Below are 20,978 nucleotides of genomic sequence, written 5' to 3' on the forward strand. Positions count from 1 at the left end.
ATGGTGGTGGTAATGGAATAAAATACTTTTATTACGCCAAACTAAACGCAATAAAAACACTTTTAGTAATGGCCAGAATATTCTCTGGTCTTCTAAGAATCGTTTAAAACACAACCGGCCTCAATCAGTGTTAAAATGGCTTAAATATTAAACTTTTTCTAACAGGCTGCAACATTGTGCGGATTTTCTTAAGATTTCATAACGAAAGTCATATTTTTCATACGGAAAAATCATTAAAATCATATGAAATGTACGCAAATATTCTAAAAATTTGTTAATTTTGAAATTAGATAATTAGTGTTGATAATTAAACCAGGCATGTTCCTACAATGCTCGTAGTAGCATTTGCATAGAAAACTTTTACGAAGCGAAAATAGTAGACTACTTGGATTGAACATAGCGAAACAAACCAGTGGACTGTCGTTGGAGGGAAAAATACCGCCAAAGTTCTGAAAAAAGCTAGCTAGGTCAGTTCATTCTTATTTTTGTATGGAAAAATTCGACAGACGGTTCTGTGAACGACTTAGTTTGGTTCTTTCTCATTTTTGTATGAAAAATAGCAATATACGGTGCGGTAAGCGAAGCAGTTTTTTTTTCTCAGCATTTTTGCAATATCAGTCCTAATTTTGTAAAGCTTTTAAAAAAGAACCGTCCATTCTTGTTTTACGAACCTAGTTCGTTCGTTCGTTCTTTTCAAATAACCGCAAGAAGTTCCTGGTTCTGACTCTTTTGGCACATCTCTTGTTTCGATGCTGCCTGTTCGGTCAAATTTGAGCTTTATTTTTGTAACAATGTTAGTGAGATGCCACATCCCGTCCGGCAAAATTTGGGCTTTAGTGAGATATCTCACTAACATTGTTACAAAAAAAGCTCAAATTTTGCCGGACGGGCATTAATCGCTGGCCTTCGGCTGCAAGCTTCTCCAGAGTGAGATGTTGTTTATTGTTTTAATAGAGACTTTGAGCTGGGCAGCTTCATTCGCCTCTTCCAGAGTGAGATCCGGTCGATCCTCAATGCGCGCTAGAAGCCCCGTCCGAATGTCGCTCGCTGCCTCTTCCTTTCGCTCTATTATCGTTTGTATCTCTTGCTACTGAGCGATTCTACGTTACCGAAAAGGATCTCCTATTTCAGGACCTTGCGGAGGGCCGACGCCGTCTGATATGATGTTGCGCTGGGATGCTGTTACGATGGCGGATGCCGTTCTACTTAATTCCCGGGATTACCGTCGGGATTAAACATTATGCTAAGGTGTTGGCGGAATTATGTGTACCCGGAAAACACTTGATACGCGGCAAATTTTTTTGTTATCACTTATCACTTAGCTTAGGAAGACGCATTGCGCAGGATCCTCGGTTGTCCGAGGCATCCCTGCATAGACGAGTCCAGTTGTCATTTGCTTGGTATTGAATTGCTCGAGGACCGCGCTTTCTTGATTGTATTGAACCCCAACGCTTCTCTTCTTGATTCCTTTCTACATTTCTAATCGTGCTCTACGTACTCATCCTCCTTTAATTACCCCTAGACATCACAGCTTTGTCAGTCGCGCAGATCCATGTATGCTTGCACATGACTGGATCGATATAAAATCCCATGCGGATCGTTTACCCGTAGTAAGAACCGACTATCCGACTATTTGGTAAAATAGTGCTGGTATGTCAGAAATTACAGGCATCACGCAGTAGATCGTTATGCTAAGAAAAAGAAAAAGAAGTAATTATGTAACTATGGTAAGGTAAATAGGTAGGTAAATAAAATAACATCACGAGCTTTCGATTTAAACTGCTTCTTTCGGCCGGGGTGCCTTTAAGCAGTATCATTTTTTTACAAAAGAGCCAATTAACTATTACAAACGGAACAGTCTCAAAATAAGTTTGTCAAAATATATAAAAAAAATGACTTACGAAATCGTTTTTGAGACATTTTTTTTCGTTAAAGTTGTGTCCAATCAAAATCATGCATCAAAGACATCAAAAAATACAAAACGAAACATTGTAAACAACTGTGACTGTCGAGGTATTAAGTTGTCTTGTAGTTGATTATAAAATTATCAAAATGATTTCTTCGCACTATGTGAGCGACGATAGTGAGAGTGACAAAGAAAAAACAAAACTTCTGGTAAAACAGCGTCGGCTACTGCATAATATTTCTGACCCTTTGGAACTTACTAGACCAGCATGAGTTTAGCCCGCCACTATTATTGTTCCACATAATTGCAAATACAATATGTATTCTTACTACTTATCTTACTTATTTCTTTCTGATTCTTTCTGATGTAAACTGCTTACATTTTGGTCGAAACTACACAACGAAACTACTAAAAAACGAGTGAGTTTGGCGCGGTTCCGCTACAACTAGCTGACTGTTTGACAAATACGCATCTCCGTTTGTGTAACAGAATACATATTTTTGCCATTGTGTTTACAAGCTAGCTTTTCGTTAACTATTTATTGTTTCAACGGTTCCAACAGACAACACAAATGGCAATCATAATACGAATCTACCGCATTGGGCAACTTGTCTAAATGCTTTTTAATCGGGTCGAATATGGGTTTCTCTTTTGAGCAATTTTTGAATTTAACATTAAAAAGCGACTGTGTGCGAGGCGCCATATTGCTACTTCTAATGCTGACGTCGCTGTTCTTTTGCATCAGTTAATGCTGTTGCTGCATCCATGACTTCTAGGATTTTCCACCTTTGCAACCTGCATTGTTCTACTCTGCGATTGAGACCTCTTGCGTAGCAGTTAGTGGTGTTCGGCGGGTCCGACTTTCTCGCTTATCGTCATTCATCCTGGTACGCCCCTGCGATGCGTTACCTTGCTGGATTTGCTGATCGAGCTGGCGATTTTGATGCTCTTTAGATAGTAGCGGATGTACACTCACAGACCACTAAGAAATAAATTAAGCGGGGCCTCTATGAAATGTATTTATTGAAAAAGAACTTATACTTTTGTGAACTCAGGTACTTCTTCCCGCGGGTGCTTAATCTACTTAATCTACGATTACAGTTGAAAAAGTTGCGTACTCTATGCACAGATTTTTGTCAATTCAGAAGTTTGACGGACGTCCAGACCGAGATTCATCGGCCACTTCTACTTGGCTATCTTTGAACGCATTGTACCACTTTTTCCTCGAGAGTTAGATAAAAGTTTTTAAACTTTTAAAGTTTTTTTAAAGTTTAAGTAAAAAGAGTTTACACGGCTATTTGAAGCATTGAATATGAGATGGAAGCAGAAATAAATTTTGCATTGAAAGAGAAAATTTTGTATTGTAAGAGAAGAAGAGAGAGGCTCTCGGAAAGTCCCCTACTTTCGATCTGAGAACTCAGAGCCGACTTATGCCTGACGCGTTTCAAAGCGTGTTCCCATCATCAATTGCTCATGGTGACGGAGCTCGTCGGAATGTAAACACACTTGCATAAGAAATGAGGCTCATTACTACTAAAAAAGAAGATAAAATAATATTAAAAAAATAATATTCAGGGGTGGTTGAAGCCACAACGCAAACTAAGCGGCCGCTGTTGCTCTCGAGCATTAAAGGACCTAGAGCACAAATAATACACGAAAAACATGTCCCAAATGCCAGGTTCCGATAGGGTCCGATTCCGCCAGGTACGATCTACAAGCATCTGCTACTTACCATAATGCTATTCTTTCTATTTAGAGCCGTCCCAGATCTCAGATACAATCCTACGACAGTAGTACTGTTCCACTGGCACGTTGAAAAAATTAGCAAAACTATTTTATGTTCCATGCTATTAATAACTCAAATTGATTTCGCAAGCTTAAGGCTTACTCTTGCTTAGCTTTTTATCATACAACTTGACTAAAATCTTGCTGAACCAGGCTGAACCAAGCTGTCACTCACAATTTTCATGCTGCGATGAAAAGACCCTGCGATGTAATTTCGGTGTCGTACTTGGCTGGGAATGTGCAGGTCGTGCTGGATGTGGATCCATGTAGGTTGATATGACTTTAGTACACGAGATAGTGCTGTGGGATTAGCAGACAAAGCGCAATCCGTAGAAAGTATGTTGCGTTACAATCAAGAAAACGGATATTGGAACATTCTAAAACATGCATTCGTTTCCATATTTATGTTAAATGTGTGTTTTAGTAGTTTGTTTGGCCGTCATATTGAATGATTTAACCGTTCTGTTTCGTTTCGTCAAATGTGACATTCAACTTTGGTAAAAAAAAACAGGATTTGAGACCACCTGGTCTTCACAAACTTTGGTTTTTATATCATACATTTAATAATCCATTTGTGAAAGTCTATTGCAATGGAATATGTAATGTAATTATTTGTGAATGATGGAATAAAAGGTGCAAATGATTGGAATTTTACTAAAATATATTTTATTTTTAAAGGGGTTTGATTATCTTAAACTGTATCTTTGTATTCGATAGGAATTTTCTTAAACTAGGCGTCGTCTAGTGATTTCACATAAGTGTGTTTTTGTATGTTTAACATTATCCATGTAACCAGTGCAAAAACTGAATATGAACATTGGAATAAATTTAAAATTTTCAGTTTGTACATTAACAAATGCATTGCTACACTGCTGCTAAAAATGAAACATGTGAAAGTGTTTCCGCTCTTATCGAAATGCATCTGCGCCAACTTTGGAAATAGCATTCATATGACAAAAACGTATTGTTAAATTACGCTATCTTACTATCTTTCGATGGTTACAGATGCATGTGCATGGGTTCGCTTTAATAAGTCTATTATCAAATAGGAAACATTTGGTTCGTTTTAATATCTAGCAAAGAGGAACATTAGAATCGTTTGAGCTATCCTTTTTCATTTGTGTAGCTTGCTCGCTATTATATCTTCCGCTTTCCCTACATTCTTAGGAGAAAGCAATAGATATTAGCGAGCAAACGGTTCTTACGTTACGTTACGTTACGTTCTTAAGAATCTTACGTTTCAATAGACTAGCATACGGTATATGGAACAAAACAATGCAATTATATTGTACTCCAATAATGTTCACAATACCTCGTAGTTGATGCACTTGCCAGAATGTGAATCGAACATTAGTAAAATAGGTGATCTTGAAAAGAAACATACAATATGCTCCTCTTCTAGCTACGCGTTCACAATGCGCGTTTCGGTAGTGGTAGTAGTGTAAAGGGATTAAATGGATTATTTTTCAATTGACAGAGTTTGCTCAACTTGTATGTGTTGTACGTTATAATCAACATAAAGTATTAGATCCGTTGAAATGGATTTTCCATTGCCGTTAGCATTAAGATTATATGTATGGAAAGGAAAAAGAGAGGCTGTTTATGGGCTGAAATTTAGTTTGTTTTAAATGGTAGTGGATTCACGGCTGTTTTCATTGCTTTCATTTAAGGTTGTAGTGTTGGAGGTACCGGAAGCAGTTGCCACCACCGTGTTCGATGCTGTCGTTGAGCTGGCCGATGAGGAATCGTTGGTGTTTATCATGGAAGAGGAGTGTTTTGGAGATTGGCCTTGCACTTCCGGCGGCACCAGGCCTTCCTTAACGCGCTTCTTTTGTTTCATGCGTCGATTTTGGAACCAGATTTTCACCTAAATGACATTGAAATGATAGTGGTAAAGTATAGGAGGATTGAAATGGTGTTTATTGTTGGAACCAACAGATTTGTCAATATGCCACGAGGATCTTACTTGTGTTTCGTTCAGATGTAAAGCATTTGCTATTTCTATTCGCCTTGCCCGTGTCAGGTATTTGTTAAAGTGAAATTCCTTTTCCAGCTCCGTTAACTGTTTGTTGGTGAAATTCGTTCGACCTGTACTGTTATTGTTCATCAGAAAATTTGTCTGGTGAGGTGAAACAGTACTGGGAGCTGCCGAAAGGGTAATAGTTTTCATGTAAAAAATATTCAGATCAGTCAGTTAATGGAAACGTTGTTCAGGAATGTTAATGTTGTAGAAATGGTAAAGTATAGGAAGAAAGATCACTGTTGGACTTAATTTGTATTAACATTTAAGCATCTGTTGATTACATACCAACAGTCGTGTGGTTAGGAACTCGTAGAGGATCGAGCACATGGGCAGGAATATGATATTCCGGCGATGTTGCTAATTGTACAGGCTTGGTCACTGTTGAAGAAATTAAAGAGTAAAAGTAAATACTATGTAAGTTATCAAATATAGTTTTCCATATATCATTCACTTTATCAACTAAGCTATGAGCGAAAAATGACAACCATCAAACTAAAAATACAACTGCATTCTGAAACATACGTACTAAATTTGGCACATCGCTCCACTTCCCTTAATTTATAAAGAATCAGTTTATCCAATTAGTGATCATTATCTGCAAACGCATCGATATCTCGTAAGTAATTATTTCCCAGTTAATCTAAAGCGTTTGCGAGCGAGTACTTGAAAGTAGCGGTGGACTAAGCATGGCTTTGCGATACAATTTTATCATGCCTGCCCAGTGAGCTTGAGATTGAGGAGCAGTTTTAAATGCTAGGCACCATACGATCGATTATACCAAACAACGCTGACAGGAAGCTACTCGTGCGTTATCTTGACACGATGTCAATCCGATACATGCAACATCAATACTATTTACAGTCGCGTTTGGAGTTCACTATCAGAACAAATACCAGGTCTGGAAGACCGCAGACCTGAACATTTGTAGGATTTTTGTTGTCAGTGCTAGCTCTAGCTCGCTAGCGCATTGTGTTTATCTATCGGAAGCAAATCAAATATTTGGTACACTTTATTATGTCCTACTGCAATGTGTCGCGGTTGTAACTCCCGTGCAGTACCGGAGCACCAGGTTTGCGATTACGAGAAGCTAATGTGTGTTTTTCGTTTCTTTTTTTATGAATAGCAACCTTAACCCAAACCTACACATTGCTGCGACCATGTGTGGTGTTTCAGTTGTTGCGATAAACATTTACTCATTGATAAGCTACGCAGCTACCGTTTCCTTCAGGATGGGTCGTTTCTCAACGCTCGTGTCAGTTTGTTTTTTTCGTCTGCAAAGCACGATAGCCCCATATCGGGCATCCAAAAGTGATCGTACAAACTGTATTAGATACGTATGGAATTAGACAGAAGCAACAATCCCCAAAACGTCGAGCAAAATGCTGTGAGGGGGAAAGGGGTCTGTGGTTGGTAGAAAGACATCGAGTGAGTTTAAGAAATAGCTGCAATGCAGAACGTACCAGCGAGCAACGGTAAAGGCCTCGAGTTAATCGTTTCGTATTGATTGAGGCTTATCACTGATTTTTCGAAGATGCTAAGCTATTTCATAATAAGTAACGATAACGGTAGCGGTAGGCTCCGTAATCATTAAAAAGTGACTAAAATGACCGTACATGTGTAGAATCGCTCTAAAGTTGCGAATTTCCGCATCATGGGTGCGTGTACCACATCCACACAAAATCTTATCTGAATGATCTTTGAAAAGAAAACAAAGCCCTCACGATGTTTTACTGCACGTACAAGTGAGCAAACAACTAGGTTGGAGTAAGTGTGAGCAAATACAATCTGATGGTATGGTAACACAATCAGATTGGGAAATGGCTTCCCTGCTTGTAACTTTTACCGGCATTGTGTTCGTATGCAAACACTTCCACGTTTGTTCTAAATAGTCAGACGCGAGGTTTTGGGACAACTTTTGGCCAATCCAGAAGGTAAACAAAAGCTAACACGGTTGAAAAGGGTCAGTGGTTGGAGGTGTGAACTTGTTGAGGTTCGAAAACAAGCGCTAATTTATCAGCCGGCAGTCAGACAGTGCCGCGATTCAACCATCCCGCGGCGACCCAAGTGCGGTAACTGACAGGCTTAATTAATAGATTATACTACACAATAAGGATGTCTGGCGAAAGTTGGAATTATGTCGAAGCGCTAACTGTTGACGGTGGATTACTCCCACGGAGGGACGTCATGGGTTGGTGAAATGTTGAAAAAGAGGGTGAAGAGAAGGAGTAGGCAGAAGACAAGGAGAAGTAAGAGGAGGAGGGAGGGAGCCGGGATAGGAGTAGAATTTTACAGCTTAGTCAATTCAACATAGAGGTTTAACTTTTGCCCATTTCGATATCCATCATTTGAGCAGGCCTCAATGAACGGAGATTGGTTGGGCTGAAAGCAACGAGCCAATGTTTACCCAAACGTTTGGACCTACTTTCCAGCGTCAGAGTGTCCTCTAGGCGTTTTCGATTGCGCAAAAGTATGAAGGCCAGGGGCCGGGAGGGAGAATGGTTCTTTTGTATGAAGGGAGAAAAAAGAAAAATTTAGCTACAGTATGCGCAAACATTACGCGTCGGTTCGTTGAGTAACGGACTGTAAAAGCGTTTTTTATTTGAACTGTAATCGATAGCCTTCTCGACCATGCAACCGACTATATCAACACGGGAGCTCAAAATCGGTGGCTGGTAAAGTTCTGACTAGATGAAAGCATCTATCTTACGTCGAAACCATCGGAAAGGATTGCGGCCAATCGATTTCAGGGTATGTGTCCTGAGGTCGTCTATGGTCCATCGAAACACTCGCAATAATGTCAAGCGCAGGGCAGAGGGACTCGCGTAACCGCGTCACTTGACTTGCTTGATGTCAGGGGCTGTGATATTGAATGACGATCTATGATAAACAATAAACTCGTTCGTGTCGCGTGTCGCCTGTACTCTGTGTTCGACAGCGGTGAGGGGAATGAACTTTGTTCAAGCATTCTATAGCGACTCTGGTTACGTGATGTGATCGTAAGATTTTCTTCGGCATCATCGGGAGACGCTGGGGACGGCATTTTAACGCCGTGGCGGTGTACTAGTGCGGAGCAAATAAAACTATGTCACATGACCATCAAGCTATCGGGAAAAATATAAAACCGTGCGCGGTGTAGAGTTACCGAATCTTTGGCCACAGTGAAATTTATCGTCTGCTTGCCAGTTCAGCATTTACCGGTGCAAGTGATACGTCTGTGTGGGTGGGGATTCGGGCGGAAATAGGTTGTGAAATAAACAAAAGTTTGTCATGTAAATATTGAACCGATTCTCTATTATGAGAGCGATGTTTAATTTCTGTGTTAAATCTAAAGCTATTGATATCCTTGCAACGGGGGAACTAGTTCTTCCAAATCCTTGATTTGGGAAAATATTGTCTTATTGGAACATTTTACATTAATTTGAATAGCGATTCAGATAGTAATTTTCCGTTAAGGTGTGTGGTATGTGAGTTTTAAAACTGCTTATCAAACTACGGTAATACTAAAATCAATATGAAAAATATACTTCCATTTAAAAATGCTACATTTATCAGTTTGCTCACTTTTCAAAATTCAGGCAATGCTTGCAATTTTGTAATCGGATAACAACAGAAAGTTATGGTACGGAGGAACACTGTAGTGCTATTGTCCATGATCCGTTTGATCAAATACATTAATTCGCCATATGACAGGCTACATGGACCAGCACTTTCCACAGATCTTGAGTAACACCAATTTATGATGATACGGCTAGCCGCCATTCAACAGAACATTGTGCTATTCGTTGGAAAATGTTTAATATGTTAGCTTTTCGTTGTTGCCTTGCTCATTCTGGTTGTAGCGAAAAAGTTAGGTATGCTCGGGGTACGTGTTTCGAATTCCACAGAGAATCCTAAATGAATTTTGCTACACTTTGCTATGTTTCAGTAATAACGGTTGATCAACGAGTAATATTTATGTTCCTTTGTTCATTCCAGATAGTCTTTTATTCATGACTAGCATCGTTATATCATTCCATTTAGTTTATTTTCTATAAAAACACATCTCGCTTACTATTAATCATTGAAACTAAGGACTTTTGAATGTTTACTATTTAAACAGTATACAATAGGCTAGAGGAAAATTACACTGAAATAATAAATAAAAGCTATTGGCCAAAACCCAACACTACCATCGTCTCCGTTTGTCAAACTCCGTCCCATAGTGACACTACGCGTGGTTTATTTAAAAATTGTACATTTATAATTCAATGTTTAGGTCTAACGGTCTATCGGCCAAACAATAATCTTTTTTTCTGTTTTGGCTAGGTTGGCTAGGCCGAATCGACTTATTTGACCACGTCAGTACTAACTACGGAGGAATGATCCGGCAGGAGACCAACGGACCGCGCCAAGCAATAACTAATTGAGCAACTAAAAATATGTTTATATTTAGTCTTACATCGACTTTTGTTTTTCAACTGACATCAACCTTAAATTGTAATATTGTTGAAATCACGCTGGATCAATGCTATCTTGTGATGAGTTTTGTTATCTTTAGCTAGTGAACACTTAATCTAAAACTAAAGATTTTTTTAATACATTCTTTCAAACATATTTTGTTATTTCCATCTAACTGTGATTGATTACTGATAACAAAAATTTCAAAAGCAAAGCCATGCCTTCGATGGAATATCTGCAACCGCAAATGACTCAACACAAAGAGAAACAAAACAAATGAAGGAAACTTGTTTGGTCAACCGATTAGATAAATAGATTTCCTGTGTCAGTGAGGCGTTGTAGTTAGTGATAGATCATTAATTATAAGTAATGAAAGTGAAACTACCAATATCCTAAAGTTATTACACCGTGCTAACCGTTGTTTTGTTCGTATTGGTGTAAAAATGTTAGCAATACACTTTAATGATCAGAATGTGATCAGCACACAATGATTGTCACACGATCAAATATTGTAGTACTGCAAGGAAAACATTTACCTACGGGGTAACGGGTGTAACTTTGATATATAAGTAACCTAATGATAACATTTGGATTTGGTCATTTGCAGTTGCACATTTTCATTGCTTAAAGCACAACACTTTGTTTGTTCCATCATAGAGGTAGAGGTAGAGGGTCAAGAACGTAACTGGCTAACGTAAAAACTAAGATGAAAAAAGGGGATATCACAAATTACTTGCAATCCTTTCTTGGTATCCTAAACAATTCCAGATAAGTTTGCACGTTTCTTCGCATTTGAAGGGCATCATTTGGAGAAATAAAACGCCGTCATCAAACTGTTCTGACGCGCGGTGATGTGATGGGAACACCAGCGGCAACGGTTTATTTGGTTCTTTATATTTCTTGTTTTGGTACATTACACAGCTCATCGATAGTGACCAACCGGTACACAGAAACGAAAAACGAATGTAATTTAAATTTGGTGATTGAGCTGCAATGCCGACAGTGTGCGCGGGTGGTATGGAATGAAACAAAAGCTAAAAGTTCCCCACATAGCTCCTAATTATTTTATGGATCAACTTGGCTGGCCAAACAGTGAGGAACCCGCAATAGTTACCACTGCCGTGGCGAGTGGTCAACTATTCTACCGCACGTAGAGTCTTTTATAGGAGGGTGGAACAAAACTGTAGATGAAAAAACGCGCTACACGTTTGTTGGTATCATTGTTGCTGTTCCGTCGAAGGGAAAGGTGTCACCGATTCGTTGCGTGTCACTTGATGTGAAAATATTATAATTATGTTGCCGTGATAAAATCTTCTATTTATACGTTTGGCCCCCGCTACTTTGCAAGTGAGGTGACTAGACGAACGAAGCACTAGCTACCGGGGGACCCAGATTGGTTGTTAAGAAATGCTTGTCGTTGTATTTGCATCCTTTGCCGTAGTTAGGTCAATGCATTGCTGAAGCTCAATTGAGAAACTCTAACAAGTGACTACATTGAAACCAGTTCCTGGTTTTGAATGGACAGCTTCCACTTGGCACCTAAAACCATTTCGGGAACAATATCATATTACTTAACAGTATAACTAACGGAGGGAGCAAGTGTGTGCCGATGTAAGATCGAATGAAATCAAGCCAAATTGTGGAATCAAATGTGATAGCTTGATCCACGCAGGTTGGTGTGAACATTGATTGGATGAGTTACCAAAGAAACCTAGTGAAACAGCGTTTCTCGCGCTTCCAGATATGTATTTTTTAGTATCGTAAAACCAAAACCTTTGCAAACACTAACATTAACACGGACGAAGACTGAGGAAAAGAAGAAGGTAGAAGTAGTAGTAGTGGAGAGAAAATATGAAATTAATATTTGTTTTTATTTTCAATGACATTCAAATTGCTGTCTCACGTTTTTGCTGTCGCTACCAATTGGGTGAGCTTGGGGCAAGTACGCCGCGGTTGGTGACATTTTTGACAGTGGACAGTGTGTGCCCAATTGAAAGTAAATTGAGACCAGCGCTGGAAACGCGAGCCGGTGCTTATGGCCGCCAGCTTTGAGCGTCCCGATATCGATCGTGGGTGTTTTTGTACATGCTGTTCTGGAAGGATTTATTTCATTTATGCCAAGAATGTTACCGAAAATTAAAGCGGAGTGATGGTTGCTGTGCGCTTTTTGTTTTGTTTGTGTAGCAGTAAAATCCACAATCCAACCAACCAGGACCCCAAAACACTTTTCGTCAATGACCTTGACGGCATCGAAGTAAAAGACTTCGTGTCCTCGACACGTTTCCACTTGGGGTCCACTTGCTGTGCCGGACGATAATGGCAATTTCATTCAAATGGGAACGACCAAAGTCACGCACCGCGCGTGTACGAAAAAGGCAGTTAAATCTAGGAGCCAGGCTGTAGTAAACCAAGTCCTTTGAGGTGCCTTTTGCTTGCGCTCGCCAGAAGTGGAGTTTGTTCACCTTTCTGGTACGGGTGTTTTTAATTAACACACACAACCGGACTCATTATGCGACTTTCTTTAAGACATGCGGTCTAGGTGTTGGTTATAATGTTTGCGTGTGTGAATTATGAAGAAATGTTGAAGGATTTTTTAAAGGTATGTTACGATTGAAGTACTTAAACAATACAACACACTGTTTTCGATCTGGCTGACAGTTCAAACACATGTATTTAATCTCTTAGACACCTGGAGAGTTTAATCTTCCGCAGCGTTCAATACGTTATCAGGAAAACGTCAACGGTCCGAAAGGAAAATGACGCTATAGTGCAGATCAATCGTAACGTGTGACGTCAGCTGCAAATCACATTTTATGTTTGCTGTACGTCCCACTTTACGACGGGTTCTGTGCATTATCAAACATGCAAACGATAACGATCGCCGCGCGAAGGTAAGATGTGTACGGAAAGTTTTGAATTATGACTCCTTTTTTTATCATGGCTGCCGTTAGCGCGGCATTGATGTTTTACGGTGTGTATAATTTATGGCTTTGCTCCGGCCCGGTTTGTTATATTTTTATAGTGCATCACGGGGTCCAGACATGGGATGTGAAGGATTTCTGGACGCTGATAAAGACAGTCAACCCGAGAGACAGGGAGAGCGAAGTGAAAAAAAGGTGTGTTTTGGTATTTGTACCGGTAGGCAGGGAAGAGTTCTTCTCGATGTACGTGATTGTTCGATAGGAAATACAAAAACCAAAACAAAACCACCAACAAAGCACAATAAAAAAAGAAGGAGGTTAATCCGTTGGGATTCAAAATCCCGGTGGGAGTTGTATCGCTTTACAGTGCCTCACGCGCCAACGTTGTGAGGCAAGATCAGTGAGACGTAAACCACCACGGGTGCTTACGGTAATGTGGTGATGCTGCGGCCTGTATCTAACGCTAACAATGAGGGCTAGAACTGTACTGGCAATTTTGGCTAGAACTGTACTTACTTGGAGGCTTTGGCACGTTTCGTTTAACTTGCATCCACTTGTAGGTAGGTGCATTCTGTTGGTTTTGTTGCTGATGAGCATGTTGTTGCTGTTGCAGCTGCTGATGCTGTTGCGATTGCTGATTCGCCGAATGCAGTTGCTGTTGCTGCTGAGTATGCATGTTTTGCTGCAATACTGCAGCATGATGGTGATGATGATGAGGGTGAGGGTGATGATGGTGGTGTTGCTGGTGGTGGTGGGAGAAATTGTTGCCTACAGCACCGTTACTGTCCCCATCGTCGGATGTACTCGCGTTAAGCAATACTTGTGGCGAGTCAATCATTGCTGCGGATGTAGAAACGTTAGGGCTGCACTGGGCTACCGAGTGCTGATTATGGGACTGCTGAAGATGCTGATGTTGATGCGGTTGAGAAATGGTATCGGAGTATACCTGTCCCCAACCGGTAGCAGCACCGTTCACACCACTAGGGGAGATTGTGGGGTTGTGCGGATGTGACATATGCGGATGTTGGTGAAGATGGGTATGGTGGTTGTGCTCACTGGCACCGGTAGCATCGTCCGTTATAGCTCCGGCGAAGGCTCCATAGCGATGCAGATGCAATTTGGAATCGTGATGATGCGCCAGAAAATTAGAATCTGCGCAATCCTGTGTTTGGTGATACATCGCATAATCCAGGTTAGTGTAGCTCAGACCATTATCCGCACTAATGATGCGGTTTTCCGGAAACGGAGCCGTCGGGGTCGGCTGCCCTGGACCGTAGTAAATAGCGCCCTGGCTATCGCCTTCAAAGTATAAATCGGTCGTCGGAGAGCTAGAGGTAGTGATGCCGTATTCGATCGCGGACGGACTGTATAAGTGAGATGTGTGAGCATAGGAGGAGGTCTGATGGACATTGGCCGTGGGCGGATTAGAACTGTTACTGGTGGTGCTGTTAGAGGTCACTGCGGTGTTACTGGTGGCATTATTCACAGATGTTGTATTGCCTACACTAGTAGCGTTGGAGTGCTGAAGCGGTTGGACATTGGCTTGCCTTTGGTGTTGGTGATAATGGTGATGATGATGGTGACCGGCTGTAAAATAGGGATAACCACCGGCCCCAAGATCACTGTTCTGAAAACCACTGGTGTGCGATGAATGATTTCCGTACATACTTATGTCTATCATATTGGCGGTTAACTTTTCAAACTTTAAACTGCTTATTTATTCTAGCACACGTTATACAATTCAAACCACATTTCCCCACATAGCACTTGCGCTTGCTTGCTAGCACTACACAAAGCACGAAACGCCTCGTAAGGAAGCTTGTTTTAACTCATCACCATGCTCACAGCACCGCGGGAAGAAGCACTACGAACGCACAACACCGTGTACAAAACAACCGATTTAATCCGTTTAAAAGTTACAATAAATCGTTGTTGGTGGCAAAAGACCAGTCGTTTTAATCCATATTTTATTGAAAAATGAGATAATCGGGCTTATCGCTTAATTCTTCACCGTAACGTATGCCCCGCGGAAAGGTAATCCATTGCCATCGAGTTCTAATTTCAAATTGACCACGAAATTCGAGCTACGCTGCCAATTTTGTTCGGGGTGAAGTAAATTGTGTTCACGAATGAACGAGGGTCATCGAATGGTCCCTTTCTTCTTCCGCTCGGCCCCTTTTTCATCCATAATTTACACCACGCTTGGCTCCTCCTACTTTTTTCCACCACGCTAGATGAATGCACTATGCATGCGGTGAGGACAGAGCGCGTATACAGCCGTTTTAGAATCACCGCGAACGAAATGCGCACGCGCTTAGTGGACCAGCATTGTGGTAGCTGCTTTAGATGCAATTGGCAAACTATCGTTCAGGCCGTTTGCTTCTTTCTTTGCTATTTTGATATCTTCTGGAGCACTGTTGCAAAAACGATCCCTTTAAACGTCTTATAATTACGGAGGAAAGGACGCAGGTGACCTTGATCGTTACGTGCGCCAAAGATGCGTTTATAAATAATTTTATAGAGCCCTTAATGGGTGCCAATACTGCATAAATTACTGTGAAATGTTAGAAAAAATAGGTGAAACAACAAATATAAAAAATCTGCATAAAAAAGACAACACGTAGGTATTGCAGTAAACAGTTTGAATTAACAGTAACCAACCATATCATGTGTACTGCATTTACTTGAAAGATACGGCGCCTACCACATGTTTTCCATCAATTGTGACTATTTTGTGATGTATTTGCTTGGAAAAGTGCAATAATTGCATACGAAATAAAATGTTAAAGCAATAAAATAATTAACAAATATATCGGATCTAATGCAACTTAAATATTATTGGTGTATTGGGTTCACATACGTAAAAATGTCTCGTTGTTGCATTTATATGCAAAACTTTCCCATTTTGTGCTTTTTATTTTGCTCTTTAATACTGGTATAGTGCGAGTCTTCCTATGTTTTAAATTACCCAAACTTGAACAGTTAGTTATGCGTGTGTTGGAATGTACGTTTCAGACAAGATTTGTTCCCAAATCTGCATGTTCGTTGTTGTTCGTTTGGTGAAAAACAATCGTTTGGTGAAAAATTCGTTAAGAATTTTACTGTTGGATCCGCTCTTTTGAAAGATTTTCCAGATTATGTATTGGGTTTATATGCAAAAGGTGCGAAATGTAGTTTACAAACAGACGAATCATTTATTTACGTGGAATCTATAGTAGAACTATTCTGTAAAGTTATTTAGCTATGCAAATATATATACTAAGATGTATGTTAACATTCATCTGCCGTATGGTTTAATAATTTTATCACAACATATCAAATAATATCACTTGCCTCGGCAGCTGTGTAGTTACCATTTTAATATTGAGCGCATGATAGTTACCCTTTCTACCATATTGAGCAAAACAAGCCATACGTATGCATACAGGTTGAATGACACAAGGTACGCTTAGTAATGAGAGTAGCAGGGTAAATAGCAACTTATGTACTTTGATGTTTTTCAGAAAATTATACGTAAACAAATACCGTTAAACGACTGTTGTAGTTTTCATCCTACTAAAGTGCAGTGTTTGTTGTATACAGTTAGCTATCTGAATTGCATCATGTGATGATACGCTTTATGATAGATTGAGCTGCTAACATTTCGATTGCACATGGAAATAGGCATTGTGTGAAAATATTTTGCGAACGTACGTTGACGGAAAGGGCCGATAAGACGGATGCAAACGTGAAAATACGAACATTTTCCGTTATTTTTGCAGCTAACTGGATCGACGATTACGATCAGAAGTAGCAATTAAAATAAAGAGAGGCTTAAGGTGTTGTTTTGCGCGCAGCTCACTTTGGTATATCACTATAATAAAACCGGGAGTAATGGACGGGAAAAGCGAACGAATGGAAACGATTTGTGGTCCATAGCAATTCAACTAGAAGAGTGGCCCGTAATTGATCTTAAGTCATATGTGCATGATTGTATATTTGCGTTAATTTAATACGCTTAATGTTGTAGAACACTGATCTTGTATGTTAGTTGTAACCTGGTCTTGGTCAAACGAATAGTAAGCAGACTGGGTAAGAATCACGTGACGTGCAGACTTGTATTTATGTAATAACGAAAATAACATCATTATTCGTCGCATTTCATTCGGAGGATCAGCAGGGAGCTGGAACCAACAACCAGTCCCATGCTGCTGTTATCTGCTGCAAGAAAACATTCCCATGTTAGAATAGTACCGGGATAAAGTTGGCAGCATAAGACGATGAGCTGAATTGGAAGTGTTCGTGAGCAGAACATGTGAACGTGCGAAATATTGCAACTAGCCAAACACTCACACACGCTCTGTGCATGGTTAGGCAGATCGAGTGGATACGGGACCGAGTGACAGATTGGGATAGAGCCAAAGCCGATCTGCTGTCGTTGGATCCGTAGAAAGGGCCCAGAGAAGAAGGGACGAATAGCAAAAATAGGAACCAACCTTAACAGCAACATGAATATGTACGCATTTTGAATATGAAGGTGACATGACAGCGAAAGATGGATTGGTGTTTTCCTCCATCGTTTTTTTTTTTTGGTTTCGTCCAATGTTCGCTGAAAATGTCCGTTTCAGTCCTGCTAGTTGCCGGTAGAAAACAGTCATTGTGCACAGCAGCATCAGAAGCAGAAGCACTAACAGAAACACCAACCAATATGTGAGTGAAGTTAATACAGACGGCTGGCATGAGAGTGGTGTGCGGTGGTAAAAGCAATGGAATGGGACCCCGAGGAGCAAATAGAATATGGTATTTACGGTGGACGAATGTGCCGTATCCAATCTTATAATCTGGCCTCTCTACGAATCTCACTGTGACAATCAACATAAGGATTCTAGTAGCCGAGACTGGCAAAAGTGGGAAAATAGCAATGGATGTGGCTTGTACTGTAGCTCTTTCCATCTCTGTACCGCTTATGATTGTCAGCAGCAGCAGCATGATGGCACTGGTCGTAGCCAACGTACGTAGAGGGAAGAGAGAACAACACATAAGAACTCGTTCTTTCCAAGGAATCCAGGGGCTGGAAACATAGCTCTTGGCCCATGGAGAACTGGGTATCACGAAAAAGAATATAGTTGTTACTTAGACGACAGCATATTTTGCTACTATTATTATTATTGTTGATTCTGTCAATGGTTACGCAGCAGCACGTTTCCTGATGGTGTTCCTTTCGATGACAGCTCTGACAATCGGTGGAATAAATTTGCGCATCGATGTGCTTACTAAAGTTGTGTGTTGCAGATGAGTGATAGTAGAAATGGTTTTTAGGTAAGGTGTAATGAAAGAAAATGAAATTAGATTTCAATTGTAGCCTGTTTACTTAAATAATACGATACTATTCACGAAAGAAAATTACGCATGCTACAAATGAGGTACAATGTAGCAATACAGATGTTGTGTATACACTATTCCATTTTAAATCATGTGTTTGTATGCCAAGTGAACAAGTACAGCTCACATATTAAGTTCAATTTACCTTAATATAAATCTAGCCTATTTCAGCCTGAGCGCAAACTAAAAATATTAAGAGGAAGGTGAAGACAGAAGAATGAAAAGAAACTCGGGAGGGGTTAAAGTCAGAAAAGTGAGACGAGGAATTAAAATAATGGATAACATTGAATTAAACTCTAATTAACAACATCACTATTTGAAGTTTTAATTGTGTTGATGCAACGTTATACAGTAAAAATTAAAACAAATTATGTACGATTCGGAATAAACAGAAGAAGTCTATAAATCTATTGTAAACAAACATTAATAAAACCATGTGTAGTCTCCTTTAAGCTATAAGCAAATGCGATACATGAATTTCAACTTCTTACTAATAGACTCATCGAATTAAAACTGTGAAACATACAGTTAAAAGGAGATTATTCTTGAGAGTTATACGCAGTGTCGAGATAGTAGGTTAAATAATACAACAAGCTACCTTCTATATTTATGATTTCATTGCAGTAATCTGATGAATATTCATTGCAATATTATTAGTTGTGGAATTTTTACCCCTTGGGTGTGATTAAATAGTTTTATTAATTCAAAATTGGATAATATAGCGTTAGCAGTCCGACGATGGATTGATTGACAACTCTAATCGAAAGACAATAGAGTTGGAAGATTTAAAATCTTTTAAGAGCGTTATTGTATATGTTATTTAAAATAGCCATATTGCTGTAACATTAATAAAAAACATTTGAGCATTAAAAAAAAAAACATTTTGAAAAGATTATACAATTAATTTACAAAATACGTAAAAGTAATAGCGGCATTACCAAAACATGTACAAGATATCCTCAGTTATATTGGTAATTGTGAATTTGATTTATTGTGTTTTTATTACTTTTGTACTACATATTTACTTAACATACAAACTAAACGTGTGATAATGCTGAAAGACTATGTTTAATGTTCAACAGCATTACTTTTATACAGTTCTGTTTAGAATGATATTGGCTTGATTAAAAAGTGTGTGTTTTTTTTAAATCAAATGCATTCTGCATTACTACTGTTGTTACCAAGTTTACAACAGTACAACAGTAGTTTACCCCGTTGCAGCTGCTAACACCGGCGGAATAACTTCCAAACTAGCTGAGTTTGGATCGTATCCCGCTCACGGGGGGGTTTCCGTTTTTACAGTAGGATAGGAGAAGTGCCTACGACTCGTAACAAGAACAGAAGGACGAGTTGTTTTCTAGACTTAATTCTCTATTAAAATGATGCTTCTTATAAACTAAATGACCGTTTCATTGGTGACGGTCTTTTGATGACTTAGCTACCTAGATTTTTAAGTTAACCCGCTCACTTTTTAGGTTGTACTTAGTTGCGTTGCGTTACTGGCAATATTTGTCATCTTTGGCGCTGCCATTAACGTTACTTTCCCTTTCTCTTCTGTTTCCGGATGCAACCGTTTGTGTGTATTTTTGAGACGTTCGTCAGCAACACATACTGTATTGAATCATTGCATTTATTGAAGTTTGCATTTATTTTTAATACTAGTGATAGATATTATTATTATTGTACTATTATTGTTGCTATTATTTGTAACTAGTCCATGGAAAAATTTAAATGCTTTGTAATATCTTAAGAAACAATTTCAAACAAGACCGTAAAGAAGGGTAAGAAGGGTAATTTATAGGTATATTTGAAGGTATATTTAAATATGTGTAAAATTGTGTCATGTCACAAAAATGATCATTTCTACGACCTGCTAGGTGAAGCCTGGTCTAACTGTATTACTAGAATTAATTTTATCATGAAGTCCTAAGATATACTTTCATTGGAAAATACGTTTTTACTGGATTTTAAAATGAACGAATCTTTGGAAAGCTATGCCTTTTTTTTACTGAAGATGAACGGGCCTGGCTATTTGTTTATAACTACAGGTAACTTAATCATAGAAACAATTCACATAAGTTTGAAGACATTTTCTCCTCCGCACAGGGAAAGGTCAGCTTATGCCGGGTGTACTCGGTCAAATATTTTGAGATAGCGAAATTATCTTCATAATCTTATTCAATTTTTTCTTCTTTTTGGTGATACAACCTTCATTATTGGTTAGTCATTTGTAACCTCCCTTGATTTTTACGTCAGCACGCCAACGCTGCTGATACTGTTACGCTTATTTTTTATATTGCTTACTAATGATTGTGATCAGTTAACCTAGTTGCCTTCTTCTTTTACTTCTTCTTATTTTTCTGCTTTTTAATTTTTCTTATAATTCTTCTCCTTTCCAAAGGCGCATTTTTATGTATTTGTTCAAATTTTTTTATGCTTTGGACTCGTGAGCCAATCCATGTCTGACTATGTAAGAGTCATTCCTATTTAGATTCTCTACCACAACCTTTACTATGTTAGCATCGACGATGGCGTAGAACATCGA

At 39.3% G+C, this 20,978-nt stretch overlaps 1 protein-coding gene across 1 annotated transcript; it reads right to left on the bottom strand.

Moving 5' to 3' along the window:
* Positions 1-5,315: 5,315 nt before the first annotated feature.
* Positions 5,316-14,753, bottom strand: LOC128709331 (homeobox protein Hox-A1-like). Its single transcript, XM_053804319.1, has 4 exons — positions 13,589-14,753; positions 6,000-6,092; positions 5,658-5,836; positions 5,316-5,558 (listed from the first exon to the last, which is right to left on the bottom strand). The coding sequence occupies exons 1-4, from the start codon at positions 14,751-14,753 to the stop codon at positions 5,316-5,318; spliced, it is 1,680 nt and encodes a 559-aa protein (XP_053660294.1).
* Positions 14,754-20,978: the final 6,225 nt, after the last annotated feature.

This window comes from Anopheles marshallii, chromosome 2 (assembly GCF_943734725.1).
Source record: "Anopheles marshallii chromosome 2, idAnoMarsDA_429_01, whole genome shotgun sequence".
In the NCBI taxonomy this organism is placed as follows: domain Eukaryota; kingdom Metazoa; phylum Arthropoda; class Insecta; order Diptera; family Culicidae; genus Anopheles; species Anopheles marshallii.